Source organism: Neovison vison, chromosome 12, assembly GCF_020171115.1.
Source record: "Neovison vison isolate M4711 chromosome 12, ASM_NN_V1, whole genome shotgun sequence".
In the NCBI taxonomy this organism is placed as follows: domain Eukaryota; kingdom Metazoa; phylum Chordata; class Mammalia; order Carnivora; family Mustelidae; genus Neogale; species Neogale vison.
Window position 1 is genome coordinate 92,932,633 of NC_058102.1, and position 27,505 is coordinate 92,960,137.

Here is a 27,505-nt window from a genome sequence, read left to right on the forward strand (position 1 = left end):
AGTAGGCAGAGAGGCAGGCAGAGAGAGAGGAGGAAGCAGGCTCCCCACAGAGCAGAGAGCCCGATGCGGGGCTCGATCCCAGGACGCTGGGATCATGACCTGAGCCGAAGGCAGAGGCTTTAACCCACTGAGCCACCCAGGCGCCCCTTAACTATCAGTTTTGACCTCAGTATTCAGTCTATACATTTGACTCCACTTCATTTGTGCCCAGGTATATGTGTATATATAAATTATTCTATATTAAGTGGAAAATATTAATCATATTTAATGTACTATTTCAGGAAGAAAGAAGAGTATAAAGAAAAATATAACAAGACATTTGTGCACACATATCTTAGTTTAAAAAAATAAAACATTACAAAAATAGTTGAATGTCCTTGTGTATGTTTCTCTAGTCCCATCATCTTCCCTCCTTTGTCAGAGGGAGCCACCATCCTGAAACAGATTTTTATTATTATCTTAAATTATTTATATATTATTTTACTTAGTTTTATAATTAAATTATCAAAATATTTTATGTATACATTTTAAGATATATGCATGGATTGTAAATATATACTATTGGTGGCATGTTTTTAATTATTCTTCAAACTGTACATCTGTTGTCTTTATACATTTGTGTTATATTACATGTGTCCTTTTGCAATTTTGGGGGGGTGTTCAGCATTGTAGTTTTGAGATTTATCCTTGGTACATGTAGTTGTATTTTGCATTATAATTTTTGTGTAATATTTTTGGGTATGAATAATGGATATTAGGTTCTTTGCATCTTTTTATTGTTATAAATTATGCTGCACTATATATTCTTTTTTTCTTTTTTTAAGATTTTGTTTATTTGACAGACAGAGATCACAAGTAGGCAGAGAGGCAGGCAGAGACAGAGGGGGAAGCAGGCTACCTGCTGAGAAGAGAGCCGATGCGGGGCTCAATCCCAGGACCCTGAGATCATGACCTGAGCCGAAGGCAGAGGCTTTAACCCACTGAGCCACCCAGGTGCCCCTGCATTATGTATTCTTATAGTTGTAATTTTGTACAAGAGTTTCTGTAGGGTAAAACTTAGCAATGGCAATACATGATGTATGGTATGTACATCTTTTTTTTTTTTAAGGTGTGGTAAGTCGGTTCTTTCATTTATTTGTTTTTAGATTGTATTTATTTGACAGAGAGAGAGAGAGAGTGCACAAGCAGAGGGAGTGGCAGGCAGAGGGAGAGGGAGAACCTGGCTCCCTCCTCAGCAGGGAGCCCGCTGTGGGGCTCAATCCCAGGACCCTGGGATCATGACCTGTGCCGAAGGCGTACGCTTAACCGACTGAGCTACCCAGGTGCCTCACATCTTTATTCTTAATAGATTATGTGGCCAAACTACCATCCCAAGTAAAGGTTCCAGTTTATTCCCCTTTTGGCAGTATACAAGTTCCTATTACTACACATCTTTTCTACAGCTTGATATTGTTGACACATGTGCACATGATGTGTTCACCAGCTTCATGAGATGATACGGTATGGTGTGAATTTGTATCTTTCCCATTGCTAATGGGATTAAGCATTTTCTCATATGTATGGAGGCCATTCTGATTTTCATTTCCATGAATTGCTTTTTTTCCTTCTTAAAAAAAATTTTTTTTTAATTTATTAACCTAAAGGAGTTCTTCATATATTCTAACCCTTTGTCAGTTATCTGGAGTAGGTGTATCTTCTCCAGTCTGTATCTTCTCTTTACTCGGTGGTGTCTTTGTTGAAAGGTAATTTTAATCTTTCATTTTAATCTTGACAAGTTTCATTTTAATCTTAACAATTTTATCAGTCTTTAAAGTTTTTGCTTTTTGTCTTAACTCCTCTATATTCTAAGGAAATGAGGATTTTCTCATATCTTTTTTTTTTAAATTGTACTTCTACTTTCACATTTACATTTTTAATCCAACTATAACTTGTTTTTGTACAGTTACTTCTGCTGTAACATAGCACGTGTTCCTAAAAATCATCATGCTATATGCAAAATCATGCAATAAAAAAAACATAGGGCATATGGGAAAATTGGGGTTGGGACAAAAAAATTTTGTCAGTGACACATTAAAAACATAATAAAAATGGTAGCACAGTTTTTTTTTAAAAGATTTTATTTATTTATTTGACAGACAGAGATCACAATCACAAGTAGGCAGAGAGGCAGGCAGAGAGAGAGGGGGAAGCAGGCTTCCCTCGGAGCAGAGAGCCCTATGCGGGGCTGGATCCCAGGACCCTGGGAATCATGACCTGAGCCGAAGGCAGAGGCTTTAATCCACTGAGCCACCCAGGCACCCCGGTAGCACAGTTTTTAAGAAGTGTGTAACTACCACGATAAATATGACATTTTTATTTTCAAAAGGATGGAGTTAACTTGTAGAAGTAGGATTTAAAGGGTTGCAAAGTGGTGGAAGAAAAGTTTTCTTAAATCTGCCAAGAAGTTGTAATAGCAGATGTAACACACTTGAAGACGATTGAAGTGTGGGGGGGTGCCTGAGTGGCTGAGTCAGTTAAGTGTCTGACTCTTAATTTGGGCTCTGGTCATGATCTCAGGGTTGTGAGATTGAGCCCCACACTGGGCTCTGTGCTGGATGTAGAGCCTGCTTAAGATTCTCTCTCTCTCCCTTTCCCTCTGCATTCCCCCATCTTTAAAAAAAAAAAAATAGGGCGCCTGGGTGGCTCAGTGGATTAAGCCGCTGCCTTCGGCTCAGGTCATGATCTCGGGGTCCTGGGATCGAGTCCCGCATCGGACTCTCTGCTCAGCAGGGAGCCTGCCCCCTCCTCTCTCTCTCTCTCTCTCTCTCTGCCTGCCTCTCTGCCTACTTGTGATCTCTCTCTGTCAAATAAATAAATAAAATCTTTAAAAAAAAATTATATATATATATATATTTGAATGTGTATGTTTTGTGCATTCTTATGTGGTTCAGTACAGCTGAGTAGTTTTCTTCATTCACCTTATGTTTTAGTTAGGACTGAAAAGTAAAAAAGTAAAAAAGTAAAGCAAGCTAAACACTTAGGGGGCAGAATTTCAGGAGGCACTTCTTATTAAGATTCCTAGGCATCTCACTTGCCTTACCCTTAGTCCTGGTCCTGCTTATGGATTAAAGTAGTGCTTGAGCATATATTGAAATTTGTGCTCTTGTTCCCTAATGTATCAATCGTGTTTAACATATTCAAGTTTTTAAAACAAGCATTAGAGTAGAACTGACTGCCTATGTGAGGTAAAGCTCTCATTTTTCCCATATACTTAGCTACATCATTCCCCACTAATATGGTGATGCTTTTGGTATATATCATGGTTCCCCATATACATGAATCCAATTCCTGTTTCTCTGTGCTATTTTCATTGGCCTTTTTGTTTCTCTATGCCAGTATTACTTTTTTAATCACAGGTCTGACACTTTGTAACCTTGGTCAGGGTGTTCCTTTGTGCCTTTGAAATTATAATAGTACCTGCATTATTGGGTAGTTAAGGGAATAAATGAACCAATATATTAAAGTGCTTAGAAATATGCACCTGGCCCAAGTGTAAAGCTCAAATGTTAGTAATTTTGTAATTAAAAGTAATTTCTTTAACTTAATAAACAGTCTTGATATCTAGTAGGCTAATAATTGTCATCTTGTTTCTCTTTTTCCAAACTATTTGAAAGGAAGTGGGAAAGGCTGTGGGAGGATTCCCTGAGAAAGTGACGTGTAGGCTATCTGAAAGATAATAGGAATTAAATAGATGTTGGGAGCAATAGAAGTAGCGTCTAGGCAGATGGAACCATATGGCAAAAAATGGAGTGTCTAGTAACTGAAAGGTTATTGTAGTTATGTCTCAGCAAAGAAAAATGGTACCAGTTGAGACTAGACAGGCAAGAGTAGATAGGTCATGCAAAACCAACTGGGCAATGTTAAGTATTTTAGACTTCATTTTAGGATCATTGTTTTAACTTTATAGATTGTTTATGCCTTTTATTCTTTCTCAGAGGTCTAAGATTAAAGTCATGAAATATCAGTCTTTACAAATAGTTATAACTATTTAAAAACAAAACAAAACAAAAAACCTTGGAAGCTAAAATTGGTCCTATCTAGATCCTAATAGCATACCAAGGATTAAGAATACTGTTGAAAATCTAGAAGTTAGGTCTTTGTTCACTTACTTGTAATCATTAACTATTGATTCTGTTGTGGGCTTTTATCAATTCAAATTGAGGATTCTTATGTTTTGGCAGATTCACAGACTAGAGGTAGAGTTTTTAAAATAAATCTATGTAAATGTCTTAAAATAAATTTTGTTTTATTTAGCTCACTTCATTTAATGTTGTCTTTCTTAAGTACATCTAAGAAATGTACAATTATTTCTGTGATGTTTCTGTTTTTTCCTATATTTTCCCTCATATTTCATTACCACAAAATTTTGCAAATAAGATACGGCGGCCTGTAATAGATGTGATGGCCTTTTCAGTTGAAAGTAATGTTGAAAGCAGATAAATATCCATCAAGTGTGAGAGTCTCCTCTCTTAAAAGTATCATTATAAAGAAACTACCGGTCACTTCAAGATCTAGGAAAGAGATATGAACTAGAAATATTATAGCAGCAGATGAATACTACCCAGTGCAAACGTCCACCATACAGTAAAGGATTTATTAAATACTATGGGAGATAAAACCCCATCTTTTAGAAATATATTTTAAATAAATAGAATTTTGATAGTATTTCCCAAATAGTTTTAATGTCAGTTTTATAAATCACATTGTTATGTATACTATTACTGTTAATTAATAAATTTAGCACATAGCCAATCAAAATCTTAATTGTACTTTTTGTGGAACTTGATAAACTGACTCTAAAATTCATGTGGAAGATGGCCAAGAATAGTTAAGGCAATTTGCAAGAACACGAAGCTGGGGGAACTTGCCCCCCCAAAATCAAGATTAAAGTAATAAAGAGATGATGAAATTGGCACAATGATAAAAACAAAATAGATGGAACTGAGGAAAGGCCACATAGTATGACATTAATTTGCAAATAAAGCAAATGAAATATCTGACAGGAAGGAGTCTAAAAAATGTTTAGTGGGTGATAAATAATTAAGTATTATTTTGTTTAATATGTAAAGCTACTGCTGGTTTAATCTCTTTATTTTAAAAATAAGGTTTTCTTAAGATAGTCTCTGAGCTTTTTTTCTTCTCTAGTCTCCAGTTCTACAATTTGGGGGGCTTGAGTTACATAATCCTGACTGTAGGTTTGGAATACTAGTGAGTAGATAATTCTGCAGTACCCACTTTAAGGGAATTAAACTGCTGATGAATATTCTCTAGGAATTGTGGGATTTTGTTAGATTGGTGCCTTTGCCTCAGACATTTTCAGATATTTACTGTGTAAACTGTAAAACTGTAGGATTTCATTCCTATGCTTAGTGCTGTGTGTAGTAAGCACAGATACATTAGAATGATCTCCAAAAAATAACTTGGTTACCTCTGTTAATGCACGTGTGGGCTTTAAACATCTTGTTAACTTTTACTTTTGATTTTGTTTGTGATTGAATCTGATTAAGTGTGGGGAAAATGTTTCTGGAAAAGAATTTTTTTTTTTCTGGAAAAGAATTTAAAATAATTATGAGTCCATGGCAAAGCAGTATTTCATAATGGGTATAATATAGTCAGAATAAATTTGTTAAGTTTTTTAGGTTTATGAGTTTTCTTTCCTAGAGCACCAGTATTTTACTTCTGTAATACTTTTACTTCTGGTCATCTGATGAGAAGTCAGTTCGTAGGTACTTGAAAATAAGATGAATATAATTTCAGTAATGCCTACAGTGCTTGGTGTACCATACTTTTGAAAACAAACAAAAAAAAACCTTACCCTGCTTGCCCCAGCAGATTTCATGAGAAACAAATGGAAACAGTATTGTTATTAGCTTTTGTTGGTAAAGAAGCTAACTAAAGTTTTTAAAAATTTGTTGTTAAAATTATTATAATCAGTCTCTCAAACCTTTAATAATCCACTTTCCTTATCCCTAAAAGGATAGAGTAAAATATATAAAATAAACATACTGTCTTTTTAAGTTTTTTGCAGAAGAAACATTTTTCTATTTCTTTATATGTTGTACTTTAAAATTTTGTTTTGTTTCATTTTTACGATTCCCATTTGAATTTTTGTTCAACTGTCAGATAGTTTATGGAATAGCTATTGCATTTTCTAAGAGGTGCTGTTAAAGATTGTTTTTAATGTGTATGTCAATACTTGTCCTCAAATAGTAGATATTTATAGAGCAATAGGAATAACACTTTTGTATAAGTGAAATTTTTTTTCCAGATTTTAAGTCACATTGCAGTTATTCTCAATAATCCTTTGAAGGAGGCATGTACTTTAATATAAAATGAAATATAAAAAATTGATATCTTCTATGCTATTCCTCTAGTTACAGGTATTTTCCTTTATTAATTTCTTTTCTCTTTTTAGGTACCTAGTCGATAGTCGCTGGTTCAAACAGTGGAAAAAATATGTTGGCTTTGACAGTTGGGACAAATACCAGATGGGAGATCAAAATGTATATCCTGGACCCATTGATAATTCTGGACTTCTCAAAGGTCATTATTTTCTTCCTTCAGTCAGGTTTAAAATGTGTTCATTTGAATATGTTATAGTCAATATATATAATATGGAAAACATTAATGTAAATAAATTAGAAAAATTTCTTCGTATTATAGATTTGACCTAATGAACTCAGATTATTCTATCATAATTAGTTACTACTCTGTATCATGACAGTTTTTTTCATTTATTATGTAAGAAACATTATTTTTTAACCCTTTAAGTGAAGAATGTAAGTTAGAAAGCACTATATTATTATTTGGGGGAAATGCTGTATTGTTCTTGTTTTTCCTAATGGACACATGACTTTTATTTTAAGTTGGGGAGCATTGATACATGTTTACATTCTTGGATTTTTACATCAGTCTTCTATACCCCTCACTAATTACCAGTCTTCTGTACCTCTCACACTTGCAGAGAATAAAACATAAGTACCAGAATTTGCATTTCTGGCCAAGATGGAGTGAGAGGGGCTAGCTTTACTCTTCCACATGAGCAAACTAAGACCTTGTCAGAATATATAAAATAACAGTTCTCAAAACACTGTATACCAGGCAACAAAGAATAGTGATCCTTGAGTGATAGCTTACTGTGTTGATAGAATGTTAAAGACAAGGCACAGAAGAGGAAACCCATGTAGACAAGCTCCCATAGTTGAGGAAAGAGTTTGAAGTCCAGGGAGACCCATACCACCAGTGTTTTCAGGGCAGAGTACTAGATAGGAATGATCAGCAAAAAGAGACAGAGGAGACACAGAGACACCTAGAGATATACAGAGGGTATCTCTCAGGTCTTCAGCTGAGTGTTGATCAAGGTCATGAATGTGAGGGGGCTGCCCAAGGCCAAGGAAAGAACCATCCAAAAGAATTTGAGGGAACAAGTCATTGGGGCTCATTTAGAACCAAGAATAATGTGTTAATAGTTAGAGTGGAAAATCTTACAATTCATGGAGTATACAACCGAGAACTGTTTTGCCACTGTAATTGAGCAAATTAATCCTTTTGTCCTTCTAATCTGAAAGTGTCAAACCTTGTATCTTAGAACAAAATGCAGAAATACTTAGAGGAATCCAAAAATATCCAGCATCTAATCAACAAGTTAAATTTTATAATGTCTTGGATCCAATCAGATACTACCTGGCATGCAAAAAAGCAGAAAGAGATGCATAATGAAGATAAATGTCAGTGTTTTAAAAAAAATTTTAAGTAGGAAAAATGAACAAATGAAACAAATACAAAACAGCAAGGTAGATTAAAATTATTCTTTATGAATAATCACATTAAATATAAATATCCCCAATTACAGATAGAGATTGGATAAAAAAAATAATTATAACTCTAGGACACCTGAGTGGCTCAGTTGGTTAAGTGTCTGCCTTCAACTCAGGTCATGATCCCAGGGTGCTGGATTTGAGTTCTGCATTGTGCTCTCTGCTCAGCAGGGGGAGCCTCCTTTCCCCTCTGCTTGCTCTTCCTCCTGCTTGTTCATGCTCTCTCTCTCTCTCTCTCTCTGGCAAATAAATGAATAGAATCTTAAAAAAAAAAAGACATAACTATGCACTGTATATAAGAAAGTGCCCCATTTAATATAAAGATCCAAATGGATTAAAAGAAATTGAAAAAGGTGTGCTATGTTATGGTAAGCAGAATTCTAGACTGACTCCTACTGACTTCTTTCTTACATAATCATCTCTCCCTTTGAATATGGGAAGAGCCTGCAAATAGGATAAGATATCATTCCCATTATTATTTATGTTGTATGGCAGAGGGAGAGTATCCCAGTGTTTTTTGTTTTTGCTTTTTTAAAAAAGATTTTATTTATTTATTTGACAGAGAGAGAGGTAGCGAGAGAGGGAACATAAGCAGGGGGCAGTGGGAGGAGGAGAAGCAGGCTTCCCACTGAGCAGGAAGCCCGATGCAGGGCTCCATCCCAGAACGCTGGGATCATGACCTGAGCCAAAGGCAGACTGAGCCACCCAGGCGCCCTGTCCCAGTGGTTTTAAACTAATAACAAATGCCCTTTAAAAGCAGACTGTTTTCTAGCTGGCAGGAGAAGTCAGAGATTTAAAGCACGAGAAGTGCTTAGTATATCATTTTTGCTATGAAAATGGAAGAGGCATTGTGACTAGGAAGACCGGCATCCTCTAGGAAAAGAGAGAGACATTGCCCAAGCCAGCAAGGAAACAGACCACCTCAGACCTGGCACCATGAAAAACGGAATTCTATGGGGCGCCTGGGTGGCTCAGCGGGTTAAAGCCTCTGCCTTCGGCCCAGGTCATGATCCCAGGACCCTGGGATCGAGCCCCGCATCGGGCTCTCTGCTCAGTGCAGAGCCTGCTTCTCTCTCTCTCTCTCTCTCTCTCTCTCTGCCTGCCTCTCTGCTACTTGTGTTCTCTGTCAAATAAATAAAATCTTTAAAAAAAAAAAAAAAACGGAATTCTGCCAACAATCTGAATGGACTTAGAAGCAGATTCTTCCCCCAGAGTTTTTAGATAGGAGATCACCCCATCTAACATCTCGATTTCTGCCTTATGAGCCCTAAATAGAGGATCCAGTTGAGCCCCCCGGAACTTGTAACCCACAAAATTGTGAGATTGTAAATAAGTATTGTTTTCAACTTAGTAGTTGGCTAAGCATCTCTCGTGTTAGGCTCCTGCACTCAGCAGAGTCTGCTTAAGACATTCTTTCCCTCTCCCTTTCCCCTCCCATCACTCTGTCTCTCTCAAAATAAATAAATAAATCTTTAAAAAAAAAAAAAAGGTATTGTTTTCAGCCCCTACATTAATTTTTTATGCAGCAAACAGAAAAGTAATACATGTGCCAAAACTAATCAAAAGAAAGCTGGAGTGGCTCTGTTAATATATAATTATATAATATCTGAGTATATAAATAAAATGAGAGTCTCAAATCAGTGGTGTTGGTTTTTAAGAAATAAGAAGGAACAAATAAAACCTAAAGTAAACAGAAGAAAGGAAAGAAGAGAAATAAGTTCAGAACAGAAATTAGAGAAGAGAAAAATAGAGAAAACCAACGAACCCAAAAGCTGGTCTTTTCAAAGATTTTATTTATTTATTTGAGAGATAGACAGTGAGAGAGAGCATGAGCGAGGAGAAGGTCAGAGAGCGAAGCAGACTTCCCATGGAGCTGGGAGCCTGATGTGGGACTCGATCCCGGGACTCCAGGATCACGCCCTGAGCCGGAGGCAGTCGTCCAACCAACTGCGCCACCCAGGGGTCTTTTCAAAACAAATGTAATATGATGTGTCAATTATAAAAAAGAAAAAATAAGCTGATTCTTTGTGAAATTAATAAAATTGATACATATCTAGTTTGATTACAAGAAAAAGGAAAGACACAATTACCAATATCAGGAACATAAGAGATGTAGTATCAGTACGAAATCCACAAATATTAAAAGGACAATAAAGGAATATTATGAACCTTATGCCATTAAACTCAACAAACTAGATGAAAAAGATGAAAACTACTAAAGCTCATTCCAGAAGAATAGATTACCTGAATAGCCCTGTATCAAGTGCAGAAATTGTTTCAGATTTTTCCCAAAGAAAACATCAGATCCAAATATTGCCACTGGTGAATTCCACCAAATAGTTAAGGGAGAAATAATACCTATTTTACAAAATTCTTCGATAAAATTGGGTGATAGTATTTCCCCACTCATGCTTTGAAACCATCATTACCTTGATACCAAAATCTTAGAGAAATTTCAAGAAAACACTAGGCCAGTATCTTGTCTGAGCAGAAGTTCAGTAAATCAAGTCCAACAATGAAAAGAACATATTTGTTATTTAGAAATATGTATTTAGAAGATAACATATCATGTAAGATAAAAGAGTAAAATAGAAAGAAATGTTCTCATAATGGGCATCTGTGAAAGACCTACAGGTGACATGGAAAAGACAAGGACGTCCACTCAGCTCTTCAGCTGGCATTACTGGAGGTGTCCTGCCCAATGCAGTAAGGCGAAAGAAGAGATAAAAAGCATACATATTGTATAGGAAGAAGTAATAAATCTTCTTTATTCATAGACTGCTATGATCACATAGAAAATTAGACTGAATTACAAAAGAGAAAAAAAAAGCTGCTAGGGGCACCTGGGTGGCTTAGTTGGCTAAGTATCTGCTTTGGCTCAGGTCATGATCAGATCATGAGCCTGTGTCAGGCTTCCCTGTTGAACAGGGCTGATTCTGCCACTCTTTCTGCTCCAACCCCGTTTGTGCGCTCGCTCTCTCTCACATTCTCTTTCAAATAAATAAATAAAATCTTTTTTAAAAAGTTCCTACGGACTAATAAATGAGATTGGTTTATGGGATATAAGATCATTATTTAAAAACCTAACTGTATTTTTATATGCTAACAGTCAACTAACATGAATAGAAATTTTAAAAAAACATTTTGTAGTAACATCAAAAAAATACAAAATATGTATAAATCTGACAAAATATGTACAAGCTCTATAAATTGAAAGCTAGAAGACATTGCTGATAGAAATTAAAACCTAAATAGTAAGAGATTCTGTAGGTACATCCAAAGACTCTATGTTGTTAAATTCCCCGTCCCCCAAACTATAGATTCAACACAGTTCCAAATTACATTTCTAGTAGGTGTCTAAAAAATTGAGATAGAAAAAAAATTGAGATTGAATTTACCTATCACAAAATTTATCCTTTTAAGTTGTGCGATTAAGTGGTTTTTAGTATATTCACAGTTATACAGCCATCACCACCGTCTAATTCCACAGTATTTTCATCACACCAGAAAGAAACTTTGTACCCATTAGCAGTTACCCCTTATTCCCTTTTAAAACCCCCAACCCTCAGCAACCACTAATCTACTTTCTATCTCTGGATTTACCTATTTTGGACATTTCATCTAAATGAGATCACATAGTATATAGCCTTTAACATTTGAGTTCTTTCACGTAATATAGAGTTTTCAAGTGTCATCCATGTAGAATGAATCAGTACTTCATTCCTTTTTATGGATGAATAATTTTCCATTGTATGGATATACCACATTTAGTTTATCCATTCATCAGCTGATGGACATTTGAGTTTGTACTTTCTGGCTCATGATGCTGTGAACATTTTCACATACAAATTATTGTGGTTTTATATTTTCATTTCTCATGAGTACGTACTTAGATGTACAGTTACTAGGTTAGATAGTAACTCTATATTAAACTACTTAAGGAATTGTTAGACTGTTTTCCACAATAGTTGCACTATTTTTACGTTTTCACCAGCAGTATATGAAGGTTCCCAATTTCTTCCTATCGTTGCCAACACATTGTCTGTCCTTTTATTATAGCCATCCTATTGCATATGAAGTGGTATCTCATTGTCAGTTTGATTTGTGTCTCCCTAGTGATTAATGATGTTAAGTATCTTATCTGTGCTGCTTATATCTATATTTTTTGGAGAAATGTCTATTCTGATCCTGTTCTTTTTAATTGGACTACTTGTCTTTATATTCTTGTGTTTCAAATGTTATTTATATGTTCTGGATACTAACCACTTATCTAATACATGATTTCCAAAAATTATCTCCCATTCTGTAGATTGTCTTTTACTTTCTTGATGGTATCTTTGAAGCACAGAAGTTTTTAATTCTAAGTCCAATTTATATTTTTTCTTTGGTTACTTGTAGTTATGTCAGAATGCATCACCTAATCCAAGGTTATACAAGATTTATACCTATGTTTTCTTCTGAGAGTTTTATGGCTTTAGCTGTTAATTTATGACTTTGATTATTTTTAAATATTTGTATATAGTGTGAGGAAAGGATCAACTGAACAGATTAGAATCCAAAAGTTGATCCACATATATGTGTTCAATTGATTTTAGACAAAGATATAAGAGAATTTCAGTAGGGAGAGGATAGTCTTTTAAACAAATGCTGCTTGAGCATTAGGTATCTGTTTGCCAAAAAAAAAAATAAAAGCCCAAAACCAAAACAAAACAAAAAGCCACCCAGACTGAATTTTGATTCGTATTTGGCATCATATACAAAGTAAGCTCAAAACAGATCATATAAACTTTAGAACTTATAGGAAAAAAATTGGTGAAAAATCTTTGTGACATTGTGTTAAGAAGATATCTTAAATGTGATATAAAAAGCACAATTGATAAAAGAATGAACTTTTTGCCACTAATTGTTTGATCAGTAATAAGTGATACTGTTAAAAGAATTAAAAAACATTTTTTGAAGAACCTCCTCACTGTTTTCCAAAGTGGCTGTACCAATGTGCATTCCAACCAACAGTGTAAAAGGGTTCCCCTTCCCCTACAACCTCTCCAACATTTGTTGTTTCTTGTCTTGTCAATTCTTGCCATTCTGCCTTATAGAAGGTGGTATCTCTGTGGTTTTGATTGGAATTTTCCTGATGGCTAATGATATTGAACATTTTTTTCATATGTCTGTTAGCCGTTTGTACCTCTTTTTGGAGAAGTATCTATTCATGTCTTCTGCCCAATTTTTGACTTGCTTATTTGTTTTTTGGGTGTTGAGTTTGAGAAGTTCTTTGCAGATCTTGGATACCAGTCTTTTTCTATAGTGTCATTTGCAAATATCTTCCCCCATTCCATGGGCTGCCTCTTAGTTTTGTTGACTGTTTCCTTTGCTGTACAGAAGCTTTGTATCTTGATGAAGTCCCAAAGCTCATTTTCACTTTTGTTTCTCTTGCGTTTGGAGACATGTGATGAAAGAAATTGTTGTGGCCGTTGTCAAAAAGGTTACTGCCTATGTTCTCCTCTAGGATTTTGATGGATTCCTGTTTCACGTGAATTAAGGTCTCTCATCCACTTGGAGTTTATCTTTGTGTATGGTGTAAGAGAATGGTCGAGTTTCATTCTTCTATATATAGCTGTCCCAGTTTTCCCAGCACCAATTATTAAAGAGACTGTCTTTTTTCCATTGGGTATTTTTTCCCTTCTTTGTCGAAGATTAGTTGACCATAGCGTTGAAGATCCATATCTGGGCTCTCTATTCATTTCCATTGATCTATCTGTGTTTTTGTGCCAGTACCATGTTGTCTTGGTGATCACAGCTTTGTAATACAGCTTGAAATCAGGCAATGTGATGCCCCCCGCCCCCGGCTTTGTTTTTCTTTTTCAAAATTTCCATGGCAATTCAGGGTCTTTTCTGGTTCCATACAAATTTTAGGATTGTTTGTTTAGGGTATTTTGAAAAATGCCATTAGTATTTTGATTGGGATGGTCTTGAAGTTATAGATTACTCTGGACAGCATAGACATTTTAACGATGTTTATTCTTCTGATCCATGAGCATGGAATTTTTTTCCATCTTTTGTGTCTTCTTCACATCTTTTGTGTCTTGTTCTGTAGTTTCTAGGGTATAGATTCTTTACCTCTTCGGTTAGGTTTATTCCAAGGTATTCTAAGGTTTTTGGTGCTATTGTAATTGAAATCGATCTCTTTTATTTCTCTACAGTTACTTTTTTAGTGTATAGGAAGGCAGCTGAAGTGTATAGGAAGGCAGCTGATTTCTGTGCATTGATTTTGTATCCTGCCATATTACTCAGTTGGTGTATGAGTTCTAGTAATTTGGGGGTGGAGTCTTTTGGGTTTTCCAAATAAAGTATCATGTCATCTGTGAAGAGAGAGAGTTTAAAATAGAGCTACCCCATGACCCAGCAATTGCTCTACTGGGTATTTACCCCAAAGATACGGATGTAGTGAACAGAAAGGCCATATGCATCCGTGTTCATAGCAGAATGTCTACAGTAGCCAAAGTGTGGAAGGAGCCGAGATGCCCTTCAACAGATGAATGGATAAAGAAGATGGGATCTGTATATACAGTGGAATATTACTCAGCCATCAGAAAGTATGAATACCCAACATTTGCATCAACATGGATGGAATTGGAGGGGGTTTGCTAAGTGAAATAAGTCAAACAGAAAAAGTCAATTATCATATGGTTTCAATTATATGTGAAACATAAGGAATAGCATGGAGGACCATAGGAGAAGGAAAGGAAAAATGAAGGGGGGGATATCAAAGGGGGAGAAGAACCATGAGAGACTGTGGATTCCCAAGAAACAAACTGAAGGTTTTAGAGGGGAGGGGGTGCTGGGGAATGGGTTAGCCTGGTGATGAGTATTAAGGAGGACATGTATTGCATGGAGCACTGGTTGTTATACTTAAACAATGAATCATTATAACAATGAATCAGTAATCATTATACTTAACAATGAATCAGTATATCAAAAACTAATGATATACTGATATATAATGATATATGTATAATATATACATATATATACATATAATATATATATTATATAATGATATACTATATGGTGACTAACATGACATAATAAAAAAATTATTATTATTATTTTTAAAGATTTTATTTATTTGACACAGAGAGATCACAAGTAGGCAGAGCAGCAGTCAGAGAGAGGGGGAAGCAGGCTCCCCGCCGAACAGAGAGCCCAATGTGGGACTCGAATCCAGGATCCCGAGACCATGACCCACGCCAAAGGCAGTGGCCCAACCCACTGAGCCACCCAAGTGCCCCCAAAAAATGATTTTTTAAAAAAAGGAGATGAGATGCCTAGGTGGCTCAGTTATTAAGCATCTGCCTTCAGCTCAGGTCATGATCCTGGCGTCCTGCGATCGATCCCCACGTTGGGCTCCCTGCTTGGCGGGAAGCCTGCTTCTCCATCCCTCACTCCACCTGCTGTGTTCCTTCTCTCACTGTGTATCTCTCTCTCTCTGTCAAATAAATAAATAAAATCTTAAAAAAAAAAAAAAAAGAAAAGAAAAACCACAGTGTGGGGGAAATACTTGCAGATCCGCCTAGTTGATAAAAGACTTGTATGCCAAATAAAGAATTCTCAAAACCATATTAAGATAACATAAAATGTAGTGGAAAATGTAGATAAAAGATTTGAACAGATGCTTCACCAAAGAAAATGCGGTTTTTAAAACTGCATAACTGCAAAGATACTCAGCATCATTAGTCATTAAAGAAATGAGGCTTAAAACCATAATGAAGTACCACTATTGTATATAAAAATGAGTAAAATTTAAAAGAATGACCAACAAGTGTTGACAAGGATGTGAAACAAGTGGCACTTGAATACACTGGTTTTGGAAATGAAATAATCAGGCAATTTCTCGAAAAGCTAAACATGAGTTTACTGGAGGAACCAGTATCCACTCCTGCATATTTACCCAAAAGAAATGAGAGTGTACGTCCATACACGAATACTTATACATGTTATACATACTTATAATGTTTATAGCCGTGTTATTTGTAATAGAGAAAATTGGAAGCAACCCCAAATGCCCATCAATAGCTCAATGGATAAGCAAATTACAGTATATTCATATAATGGAATCCTACATAGCAGTTGAAAGGAATGAAGTGTTGATACATAAAAACAATGACTTTCAAGATGATTATACAGTGTAAAGGAAGCCAAACAAAAACAGTACATCTAATTTTTATATAAGATCCAAGAAAATGCCTGTAGTAACAGAAAAAGACATAATTTTTTTAGACAAATTGGATTTTATTTTTAAAAATTTTTTAAGCATTATTTAAATTCAGTTAATTAACATAATGTATTATTGGTTTCAGAAGTACAGGCCTGTGATTCGTCAGTCTTATATAATCCCAGTGCTCATTTTATCACATGCTCTCCTTAATGTCCATCACCCAGTTACCTCATCCCTCCACCCACCTCCCTTCCAGAAAACCTCTGTTTTTTTCCTATGATTGTGTCTTTTATGGTTTGTCTCCCTCTCTGGTTTCATCTTGTTTTATTTCTTTTCTCTTCCCCGATGAGCCTTTGTTTCTTAAATTCCACATATCAGTGAGATCATATAATTGTCTTTCTCTGATTGACTTTTTAGCTTAGCATAATACCCTCTAGTTCATCCATGTCATTGCAAATAACAAGTTTTCAGTTTTTTGATGGCTGCCTTATTTTCTCTGTGTGTGTATGTGTGTATCCCATCTTCTTTATCCATTCATCCAGACAAAATTTTCATATATAATTCTACATAATGCACATTAGTCTATAGTTGCACAATATAGTGATTTTCTAGGGATAGGACAGGAAACTGGATAGACAGGAAGGAGAGATTACAAAGGACTACTAGGAAACCTTAGAATGGGGATGGATATATCATTTTGGTTGTGGTGATGGTTTCACACTTGCATTGTTCTGTCACTTCAAATACGTGCAGTTTATTCTATATCAATTATATATCATTAAGCGCAGAAGTAACAAATAGCTCTTTTGTGTTTAGGTTAGGGGTATTCTCGTCTCTTAAAAATAAACTGATTGGGGATGCCTGGGTGGCTCAAGTTGGTTAAGCGGCTGTCTTCGGCTCAGGTCATGATCCCAGGGTCCTGGGATGAGTCCCACATGGGCTCCTTGCTCAGCAGGCAGCCTGCTTCTCCCTCTGCCTCTGCCTTCCTCTCTGTCTGCCTGTGCTCTCTCTCTCTCTCTCTCTCTCTGACAAATAAATAAATAAATAAAGTCTTTAAAAAATTAAAAAAAAATTGTTTTATTTTGCCATTAGATATAAAATTACTATTGGATTCTGATATATAATAAAGTCTTTTACCCAAACTCTTAAACCAACGTAAAAGTCTTAATTTTTAGACTCTTCTTTCTTTTCCTAAGTTTTCTTCAAGGTAGTCTATTAATAGTAGGAAGAAAGTGGATGTTAGAGTAAACCAATTTGTATTTGAATCCAGTTTCTATGATCTTCTCTATGTGTAACCTTCGGCAGGTTAATCAATACCTGAATCTGCTTACTAATTAATTTGGAGATATTTACCTCATAATATTGTTTTGAAAAGTCACCTGAGATAGCAGTGTTTTCTAATAACACTTTACAGAGTACCTGCAACTTTCTGCATGTATGATCCTGGACAAGTTACTCAGTTTGTCTAAAAGTATTTTCCAATCTAAAATGGAGATACCTAGCTTAAAGATTGTTTTGAGAACTGACTGAGATAACATAGTTGTTTACTGTAATATGTCTCATAGAATATGATGCATATAGGGGTTTAGAATATGTAAGTTTCTTTCACCTTCAGCAGGCTCTAAAAATATGTTCCAAATTATCAGTTTCCCCAACAAGATTTTAAAATTACCGCTAAGATTTTAAAAAACCGAACTTAAAAATTAATCCTTAGAATGTATCGGCTACTGAAGTTTGTATTATAAAATTCAGAGTTTTATCACTTCTGCTCTATATGAAAGTTTTCTCAAAGTTTAGTGTAATTCAGGGCACCTAGGTAGCCCAGATAGTTAAACATTTGCTTTCAGGTCAGGTCATAATCTCCAGGTCCTGGGATTGAGCCCTATGTTGGGCTCCCAGCTCAGAAGGGAGTCTGCTTGCCCTCTTTCTCTGCCACTCCCCCTACTTGTGCTTTCTCTGTCTCTCTCTCTCTTTCTTTCTCAAATGAGTAAATAAAATCTTAAAAAAAAAAAAAAGTTTAGTGTAATTCTCTGACCCATTGATTGATCCTAGATGGAATAAATAACTTTCTCTCAATCCTTTCAGAATTTTCCATGCTTCTTGATTTGTATTGTTATGTCTAATTAAGAATAGTCGGCCCTCGGGGCACCTGGGTGGCTCAGTCCGTTAAAGCCTTTGCCTTTGGCTTGGGTTGTTATCTCAGGGTCCTGGGATCGAGCCCCATATCAGGCTCTCTGCTCAGGGGGGAGCTTGCTTCCCGTCCCCCCCCACCCCACCCCACCCCCCCCACCCCCCCCCCGCCTGCCTCTCTGCCTACTTGTGAAATCTGTCTGTAAATAAATGAATAAAATCTTTAAAAAAAAAAAATAGTGGGCTCTCATTTTTGAGATGTTACGGAGAACAATTTTGCTTCTCATGTTAAATAATTTAAGACTGGCTCAAATTGAGAAAATCTTCTTTATGTTGTATATAACTCAGTTAACTGTATCTGTTTCTGTACTTTGGAAATTCAGGTAAAGATAATAACAGAATCTCAGATTGGGACTGCCATTTAGGTATAACTCATGGTATTGCTTCTAGATCTCTGGCCTGCCCTGCACTAAATTTTTGGTTTAACCAGAATTTTGAAAATGTTCATAGAATTAGTACCACATCTGAACAACTTCCTCCACTTTAGATTTTGGGAGAAATCTAGATCATGGGCCTTCTGGAATAATTTGTTTCACAAGATGCCCTTTGTGATTTCCATCATGGTTCCCAGCCCATGTGCTTTGGAGTCATTGTAAAAAGTTATTAGTTTGCGCCTGAATTTCTTTCATCAGCTATTACTAGAATGACCACTGTTACCATGTGAGGGATCTCCTACTTTAAATATTTGGGAAACGTTCTTCTTTCAGATCCCTTGTTATTTTTAAGAGCTTAATAAAAAATTATGTCTTTAAATACTGTTCATTGACTACTGGTACACATTGAATCTTTTTAAAGCAACAGTTTATTTTGGAAAATGTAGATTAATATGTGAACTTCAGAGCTTTCTTCAGGCCTCATTTAAATACTTAAATTAGTCTCTATGAGTTTAAGTAATTTATGATATTTACACTAAAGTATTTCATGAACTATTGTTTCTTTTTATTTATTGGGTTTACTTTTTTCTTTTGCAGATGGTGATGCCCAGTCACTTAAGGAACATCTTATTGATGAATTAGATTACATACTGTTGCCAACGGAGGGCTGGAATAAACTTGTCAGCTGGTACACTTTGATGGAAGGTCAGGAACCAATAGCACGAAAGGTACATATTTAGAATAAGTGAATAAAAATATTTTTATTGAACAGTCACATTTTATTGTTATAATTTAATGACACAAATCCTCATCAAATATCTAAGAGAAAAAGACCATCAAGATGTTACTTTCATATTGTATAATAACAATAGCTAATACCTATAGAGGATTTACTATTTGCTAGCCACTGTTAGAAGCAGATTATACATTATTATTAATTTAGTCCTCACAGGAATCTCTATAGGGTAGGTATTATTATCTTCATGTAGATGAGGAAATGAGGACAGAGATAGAGAAAGTCACATCAATTTAGAAACTCAGACAACCTCTTTTCTTAACCACTGTACTGCAAGTTTTACAATTATAGTTTAGAAACATTAAAAATTATCCATATCTTTACTTTTTGGAACTAAAAAGTCATTTATGAAAGTGAGGATGTTGTTCTAGCAGAACACTAAGTGTTTAAAGTAGATCTGTCAATCTTACATAAGTATTTGTTAATTGTAAATTGTATCAGACAGGGAAAGGGAAAGAAGGAAGGGTTTGGGGACCAGGATCTCTGAGCATATAATTATTTATCTGTTGGTTTTTCCACACAGAAACAATTTAAAAGTCAAGTTATGTAACACAAGGGTACAAACCTCTAGTAGACCAAACCATACATGGATTTATTTGGAACTGTTGCTACACACTAATTATATTAATGATTTGTATGTATGTATTGATGGTTTAGGGATAGAATTCAATTCTGTTTTCTAAATAGAATGTGAGTGTACCTTTGATTTAGTTCAGTTTTTATTTTTTTATTCATTTAAGAGAGAGCAGGAGCAGGGGGAAGAGCAGAGGGAGAGGGAGAAGAAGATTCCTGCTGAGCAGGGAGCCTAATGTGGGACTTGAGCCCTGAACCCTGGGATCATGACCTGAGCTGAAGGCAGATGCTTAACCAACTAAGCCACGTAGTCACCCTAGTTCACTTTAGTTTTGACCCTTAACTTCACTCAGCCTTCTCTTATAGCCATTTCAAAATTGGGATTTCTGTCTTTTAGAAATGCTAGCCTTATACATATAAAGTAACCTATTGTTTTACCTATAGTTGCTAGAGAATTGAATGTTTTGCTCAATTAAAGGATTGAATGTTTAGCTCTAAAACTGTTTAGAAGAAGAACTTTATTCCTGGGATAAAAGAAAATCTATGCCTGGAATATCTTCAAATATGCTAACCTGTATTACTTTAACCTTAATAATGTACTTTTTTTTTCTTAATAAAGGTAGCATATTATACAGTACTAGTATTTGGTATGGTAAACAGACCAACCAACAGCTTCATTGGCATTACTTTTTGAAAGAGGCCGTGTTGGAATTTCTTAAAATCTGTGTCTAAAAGCAACTTGAAATAAGTCGATAAATATAAATCATGAAAACTTCACACAGAAAAAAGTTTCTCTGTTAAGAGGTCATCCATATATTTGTAATAAGATAGTTTGGAATTATTCAACCTGTAAGATAATATTTAAGCTTTAGTGTGCATAAAAATATCTGGAGTTGTTTTTAAGATCTGTCTTCCTCCAAAATTAAATTAGTAAGTCTGGGAATTTCCACCTCTACTTTGCCCCCATGTGACTCTTATGACAATGAAATTTACTGAAAGAATTACTATTTTTTTAGGGTCTGAAGCCCAACTTGGAATTTTAACTAATCTCTGAATTGAGGAATTTAGGATTAGTAGATATGATATAGAAACAAAGTAGTTAACCATCTCTCTGGGCCTTGAATCATCTCTAAAATGTTTCACTTATAATGTCAGACACTCAGTTAAAACAACAACAAAAAAGGCAAAAATAAACATACTTGAACAAGAAATACAGTGGAATCAAAATCTAAGAGAAACAATAGACAATAGAAACAGACCCATAAGGAATCCAGATAGTGGAGTTAGACAGAAACTTCAAAATACTGTGCTTTATTATGTTTAAAAAAAAAAAAAAGACAGTTGAAGGACAAAACTGTTAAGAACAAATATAATTCCAAAACTATTAAGATCCAAATATAATTCTGTAATTCTAAAAATAATTTGAAAAAATTAAGTAAATACTCAGTGTTTAATTAAAACACTGAATAGAACCAAAGAGAAATTTGTAAACTAAATAACCTCAGTAGAAAGTATACAAATTAAGACTTAAAGAGACTGAAGGATGGAATGTACAGAAATAAGCAAATACACTTGGAGCACAATGCCTAATTTTAACATACACATAAGTGGGCTCTTAGAAGGAGAGGGAAGTCAGAATAGAGTAGAAGTAACACTGGAGTTAATAGCTGAGAATTTTCTAAAACGGATGAAAAGTGACATGCTATATAGAATCAAGAAACGCTGTGAAACCCATGCTAACAACAACAAAAAAATACAAACAAAACCAAGCAAAGGCAAAAAAAAAAAAAAAAGATTTCTAATAGGAGCCACACAAAAAAAGTCCGTTACCTTCAAAGTAATAATAAACAAATTATTTCTCAAGAGAAATGAAAGCTGAAAACTAACCAACCATCTTCAAAATTATGAAAGAAAAATAACTGCCCACTCAGAATGCTGTATCCTTCAGGTGGTGAAAAAGTTGTTTTCAGATAAACAAATTGACTGAGTTTGTTACTAGCAGAACTGTGCTAAAGGAAAACCAAAACAATCTTTAGAATGGAAGGAAATTATTCCATATGGCAGCTTGGAGACACAAGAGAAAATGTAAATTGACAACAGTAAATATTGCAAATAAATGTTAAGTCAGGCTATTTATGGTAGTTATTTCTATTTGGGATGAGTGTATGCATAAATTTAAAATATGTGATATTTGCATATAAGTCAAGATAGTAGCCTTCTAGGTAATCTCCAATGAGCTCTTCCTTATATCCTTATCCTTGGGTAGTCCCCTGTGGCCAGCAACATACAGCAGAAGTTATAGCATGTGTATCACTTTCAAGATTAGCTTTTAGAGTCGAGGGAGTCAAAAGGTATAAACTTCCTGTTATAAAATAGGTAAATCATGGGGATGTAAGTATATAGCATGGCGACTATAGTTAATAATACTGTATTGCATTTTCGAAAGTTATTGATTAAGAGTAGATCTTAAAAGTTCTCATTACAAGAAAAAAAATTTGTCATAGGATGATGGATGTCAACTTATTGTGGTGATCATTTCACAACATAGATAAATATTGAATCATTATGTTTTACACCTGAAACTAATATATGTCAGTTATACCTCATTAAAATAGAAAAAAATCAGACTATAAAAGACACCTTGGCTCACTACTTGGATGCACACACCTCTTCCTCTCTCTCAATTCTCAATCTGGGGAATTCAGCTGCATATTCAGGCAGCCTGTGGCAGGGCTCACATGGTAAGGAACTAAGACTTTTGACCAGTAGTGAGGAAATGGAAGCCTGCTAACAACCATGTGAGTGAGCTTGGAAGTGAATCCTCTAGTTTCATGCAGCTTTCAGGTAATTGAAGCCCCGGCCCACAGCTGACTGCAGTCTTTCAAAAGACCCCAAGCCAGAATAACCCAGCTAAGCTGCTCCAGATTCTTGACCCTCAGAAACTATGTGAAATAATGTTTACTCTGTTAAGTTCCTGGGTTTGAGGGTGATTTATTATGCAGCAGTAGAAAACTGATAACTGATTTTGGTACCTGGAAGTAATGTGCTGCCTTAGCAAAATTTGATCTGTGGTGGTGGAACCAGGCAGGGAGCAGAAGTTGTAAGAACCTGTAAGAGTTCTAATGAAAGCCTGAGGTGCCTTGAATAAATTGTTAATAGAATTTTAGACTTTGAGGAGGACTTACAGGAAAGAGAAGAAAATCTTATCAGAACCCAGAGGAAAGTGATCTTTGTTATAAGGTAGCAGAAAGTTTAGCAACATGTCAACCGCAGTAAATTGAAAGATCAAAAACTGTACCTGATGAACTGAATCATCTGCCAGAACTGCCTGGTTTTCTTGTGCTGCACATAATCAGATGAGAGAAGGGAGAGAGAAGCTAAAGAAAGGGCTGCAAAAAAGGGGCCAAGACCTACTAGTGTTTTGAGGATTTCTGGCCTCTCCAGATGACAGACAGTGCTGAAGCTATGATATGTTCCCAAGCAAAGATGAAAGTCAAGGCACTCTCAACTTTAACCAAAAGTTAAAGCCACGGGGATATGACTGTAAAATTCTTTAAGACCTCAGAAAAATCAAAGGTAGTGCCTCACAATACTGTCAGACAAAAGGCCCTTTAAAGGATTTCAGGTATACTTTGCACTTCCTTTCAATATGTGGCTTCTAGGAACAATAGGGCTTCTAAGAAGCTTAAGAGCATTGCCCTTCAGTCTTCTCAGCATAAACCCAAGATAGGACATATCTAGAGGACATTTTAGGATGTGCCTTTTTGTGTAATGGAATGAGATTCCAGTGAGATCCACTGGAGACTTAACCATGTTTTTAAGAACCACTGTTGTCTTGGACTATGGAGACAGGGTAAAATCAAAGTGTCTCCTAGACTTCTACAGAAAGCAGGAGTTAGACTAAGAATTTACTAACTACAAACATGTGCTAACTTCATGAAAATCGTATGACCCAGAACCAGAATCAAGTGTTGTGAAGACTTATCTTTAGGTAACAGCAGAATAAGCCCTAATCAAGGAACTTTAAGTATTTGCCCAGGTGGGTTTCAGAATGTCTGTGGACCATTGCCTCCTTTGTTCCTCTTACCCTCATACCCCTTTGAACAGGAATATCTAAAAAATTATCTTCTGCATGTCCCACCATTTTATTTTGGGTATATTTGGGGCTTATCTTATCTGGTAGTTCACAGAATTATAGATAAAGAGGAACTGTACTCAAATGCTTAAGAAACTGTACCCAAGGATCCTTATCTGTGCCTAGATCAGATATAAATGACAAATTTCTGAACTTGGAGTTGATATTATAATGGGACGATACTAGTGGGGGCTTTGCAGGGAGTGAATGTATTTTACATGTTGAGGGGAGGGATTGTGACTTGTTGGGAGCCAGAGAGTGAACTGTAGTAGCCATCCTCAAAATATTCCCCAGTGATCACCACCTCCTGGTATTCAAACTCTTGTGTAATCTCCTACATTGTACCAGAGTTAGTCTGTGTGACCAGGAAAATATGGTGGAGTGATAATATGTTATTTCTGAGATTAGTCTCTAAAAGATTTGGTGGGGAGTGCTCTTTTGCACTCTCTTGCGTGCATGCTCTCTCTTTCTCTCTCAGATCAGTTGCTTTGAGTGAAGCCATATTGCCATGCAGGCAGCCTATAGAGGCACTCACATGATGAGGAGCTGAATTCTCTGCCAGCAGCTGGAGAGGATCTGAGGACTGCCACATGATTGAGCTTGGAAGCAGATTTGAAGAACATGATTAAGCAGCATGACCTAACTGACATGCATTGCACTTAGTAAATGCAGAATACAAATTCTTCTTAAGTGGAATTTTTACCAAAATTGACCATTTGCTGGGCCCTCAAGCAAATTCCACTATATTTCTAATAGAAATTATTCAGTGTATTTTCTGTCCCCAGTAGAATTTAGAAGTCATTAACAAAAAGGTAACTAGATTGTCTCCTAACTATCTAGAAGTGGAATAATATACTTCCAAAGTAATCCTTAGGTCAAAGAAGAAATACAAAGTAAAATTAAATTTAATTTTTATTTAAAATAAATTTAACTGAGTGATAATAGTACAATGTGAAAGAATGACTAAAGCCACTCTTATAAGGAGTGTGATAGCTTAAATGCATATATTAGAAAAGAAAGTCAAAATCTATTGTCTCAAGAAGTTGAGAGAAGAAAAGGAAATTAAGCTAATCAAGAAATAATAAAAATAGACATTAATAAAATAGAAAAAAAGATCTGTATTAAATGAACAAAGTTGATTCAAAAAACAGTGAAGTTAGACAAGTAAAATAAACATGAGTTCTGGCAAGACTGATCAAAAGTAAAATCATGCCCAGGGCTGGGGGACTGGGGTCATCAAATTTTTTCTGTAAAGGGCCAGTGAGTGAATATTTATGAGCCAGGATAGTCTCTGTGGAAACTGTTTATCTCTGCTGTTTTGGGTACAGCCATAAATGATATATAAATGAATGGGCTTGACTCTGTTCTAGTAAAATGTTATTTACAAAAATAATACAAGTCAAATGTAGCCTGTGGGTCGTAGTTGGCCCATCCCTGATCTTGGCCCAGGTTAGTTAATGCCTACCTACATCACAAATAATATTATTTGTATCTTACTTAGAATATATCTCACCATCTATGAAGTAGTCTTACTAAAAATTGCAAGAATAAAAAGATAGATGGTGAACTTTTCAGTTAAATTATATTTTGGAGATTTATCAGTCAGTTGCGCTGCATGGGATTTATTTGGATCCTGATTCAATAAAAATGAGATGGGGACAATTTGAATATTGACTGGATATTTGATATTAAGGAATTAGTTTTAATTTTGTTAGGTGTGATGTGGTATTGTGGTTTCTGAGTCCTTGTTTTTGAAGAAATATATCCTGAAATATTTGTGGATGAAATACTACATGTAGAATTTATTTATACTTCTCTACTTGTCTGTTTTTTACCACTAGTAAGCATAGTACTCAGTAAGCGCTACAAAAACGAATGTTGCTAACTCCTCAAAAATAGTAAATGTGTCCCATTAGGCCATGTCATCAAACCATTCTAGAGTACCAGATTTCTTTAGAAATAACTTTGTTTCCAAAGGGGGAAGAAGTAAGCACTTGGAATTAAAGTTTCTATGAAACTTTCATATGCCCATTTATTTTATTTTATTTTTAAAGTAAAATCTTTAAAAAATCTTTACTTATTTGACAGAGACCCAGCTAGAGAGGGAACATAAGCAGGGGAGAGGGAGAAGCAGGCTTCCTGCCGAGCAGGGAGCCCGATGCAGGGCTCAGTCCCAGGGTGCTGGGATCACTACCTGAGCGGAAGGCAGATGCTTAATGAGTGAGCCACCGAGATGCCTCTCATATGAAAATTAAAAAGTACATGAAATTTATCAGTATATTTCATGATTTTCTATAAAATGCTCTCTAATATTCACAGCAAAATGAACAAATTGTATTTATTTTAATTCAGTGTAAACTTGTATTTCCCTAATTTAGTAAAGAGATTTTACCTTCATTGTGGCTGTTAATGGGACTATTTTTATTTAGCCATAAGCTTTACATTTTGGACAGGAAGCCGAATTTCATCTTATGCTTGCTCTTTGTTTATAATAATATAACATAATTCACTTAGAAAAAAATAGTTTGGCAATCACCTCTAATTCTGAAACATAACCATTATGTCTGAATATTCATGTTCCAGTCTTATTTCAAATGTGTATTTTAATGGTCATAATAATTAGGTAAGTATAACTTTGTACCTTGTTATAATTTTATAATCTCGTTTCTTCCTATTACACAGTTTTCGTAGCCATTATTTTAAGTTATTTTTAGTGCATTTTTAATAAGGTAGTAGACTTTATATAAACAAATATATAAATAAATAATCTACATACAGACATAACACTAATACATAAATATGCTAGTTTTTTTCCTCTACTATGGAGCTACTGTATTCAAGCTTTAATTATTCATATAGTATGGTTCTTTCAAATAAAAGTAGGGAGGACAAACTCCTATTTTCTTTAAATAAACAGCTTTTTAATACACTGCTTTTGGAAGTAGTAAAAATGTCTTATGAGCATACTAGTATTTTGAATACTGATGATGTGGGTTTTAACAATATAAGATATTGTTGGAGAGAAGAAGAAAAATGGTGAGAAAAATCCTGAAACTCAATAAAGTAGATTTTGAAATAATCTTGGTGTTTTGTTTTCATTGCTTATAATGACTAACAGCTAAATCACTAGATTCTTTCCAGGAAAATATCTGTTGGTGTTATGAAAATTAATCCTCATTTTTTAAAAGCTGTGCTTATGTAGAAAAATATTTCTCAAAGTAAATAATAATAAGGGATTTTCCTTTTTATTATTTTATCCTGTTTTATTATGCCATTACCTGCTCTGTTGATCATTCTATTTTTCCTCCTAAAAATGAGGCCTGTGAGCACCTCAGTTTTAGCAACTTACCAATGATTAGTATTAAT

General features: G+C 35.2%; 1 protein-coding gene across 2 annotated transcripts in view; it reads left to right on the forward strand.

Moving 5' to 3' along the window:
* The window catches only part of USP15 (ubiquitin specific peptidase 15), a 112,303-nt gene that overhangs the window by 12,420 nt on the left and 72,378 nt on the right, over positions 1-27,505 (forward strand). For both annotated transcript variants that reach the window (XM_044228849.1, XM_044228850.1), the window contains exons 2-3: positions 6,455-6,582; positions 19,233-19,363. In XM_044228849.1, coding sequence (XP_044084784.1) covers positions 6,455-6,582; positions 19,233-19,363 — 259 coding nt within the window. The remainder of the gene's footprint in view (positions 1-6,454; positions 6,583-19,232; positions 19,364-27,505) is intronic.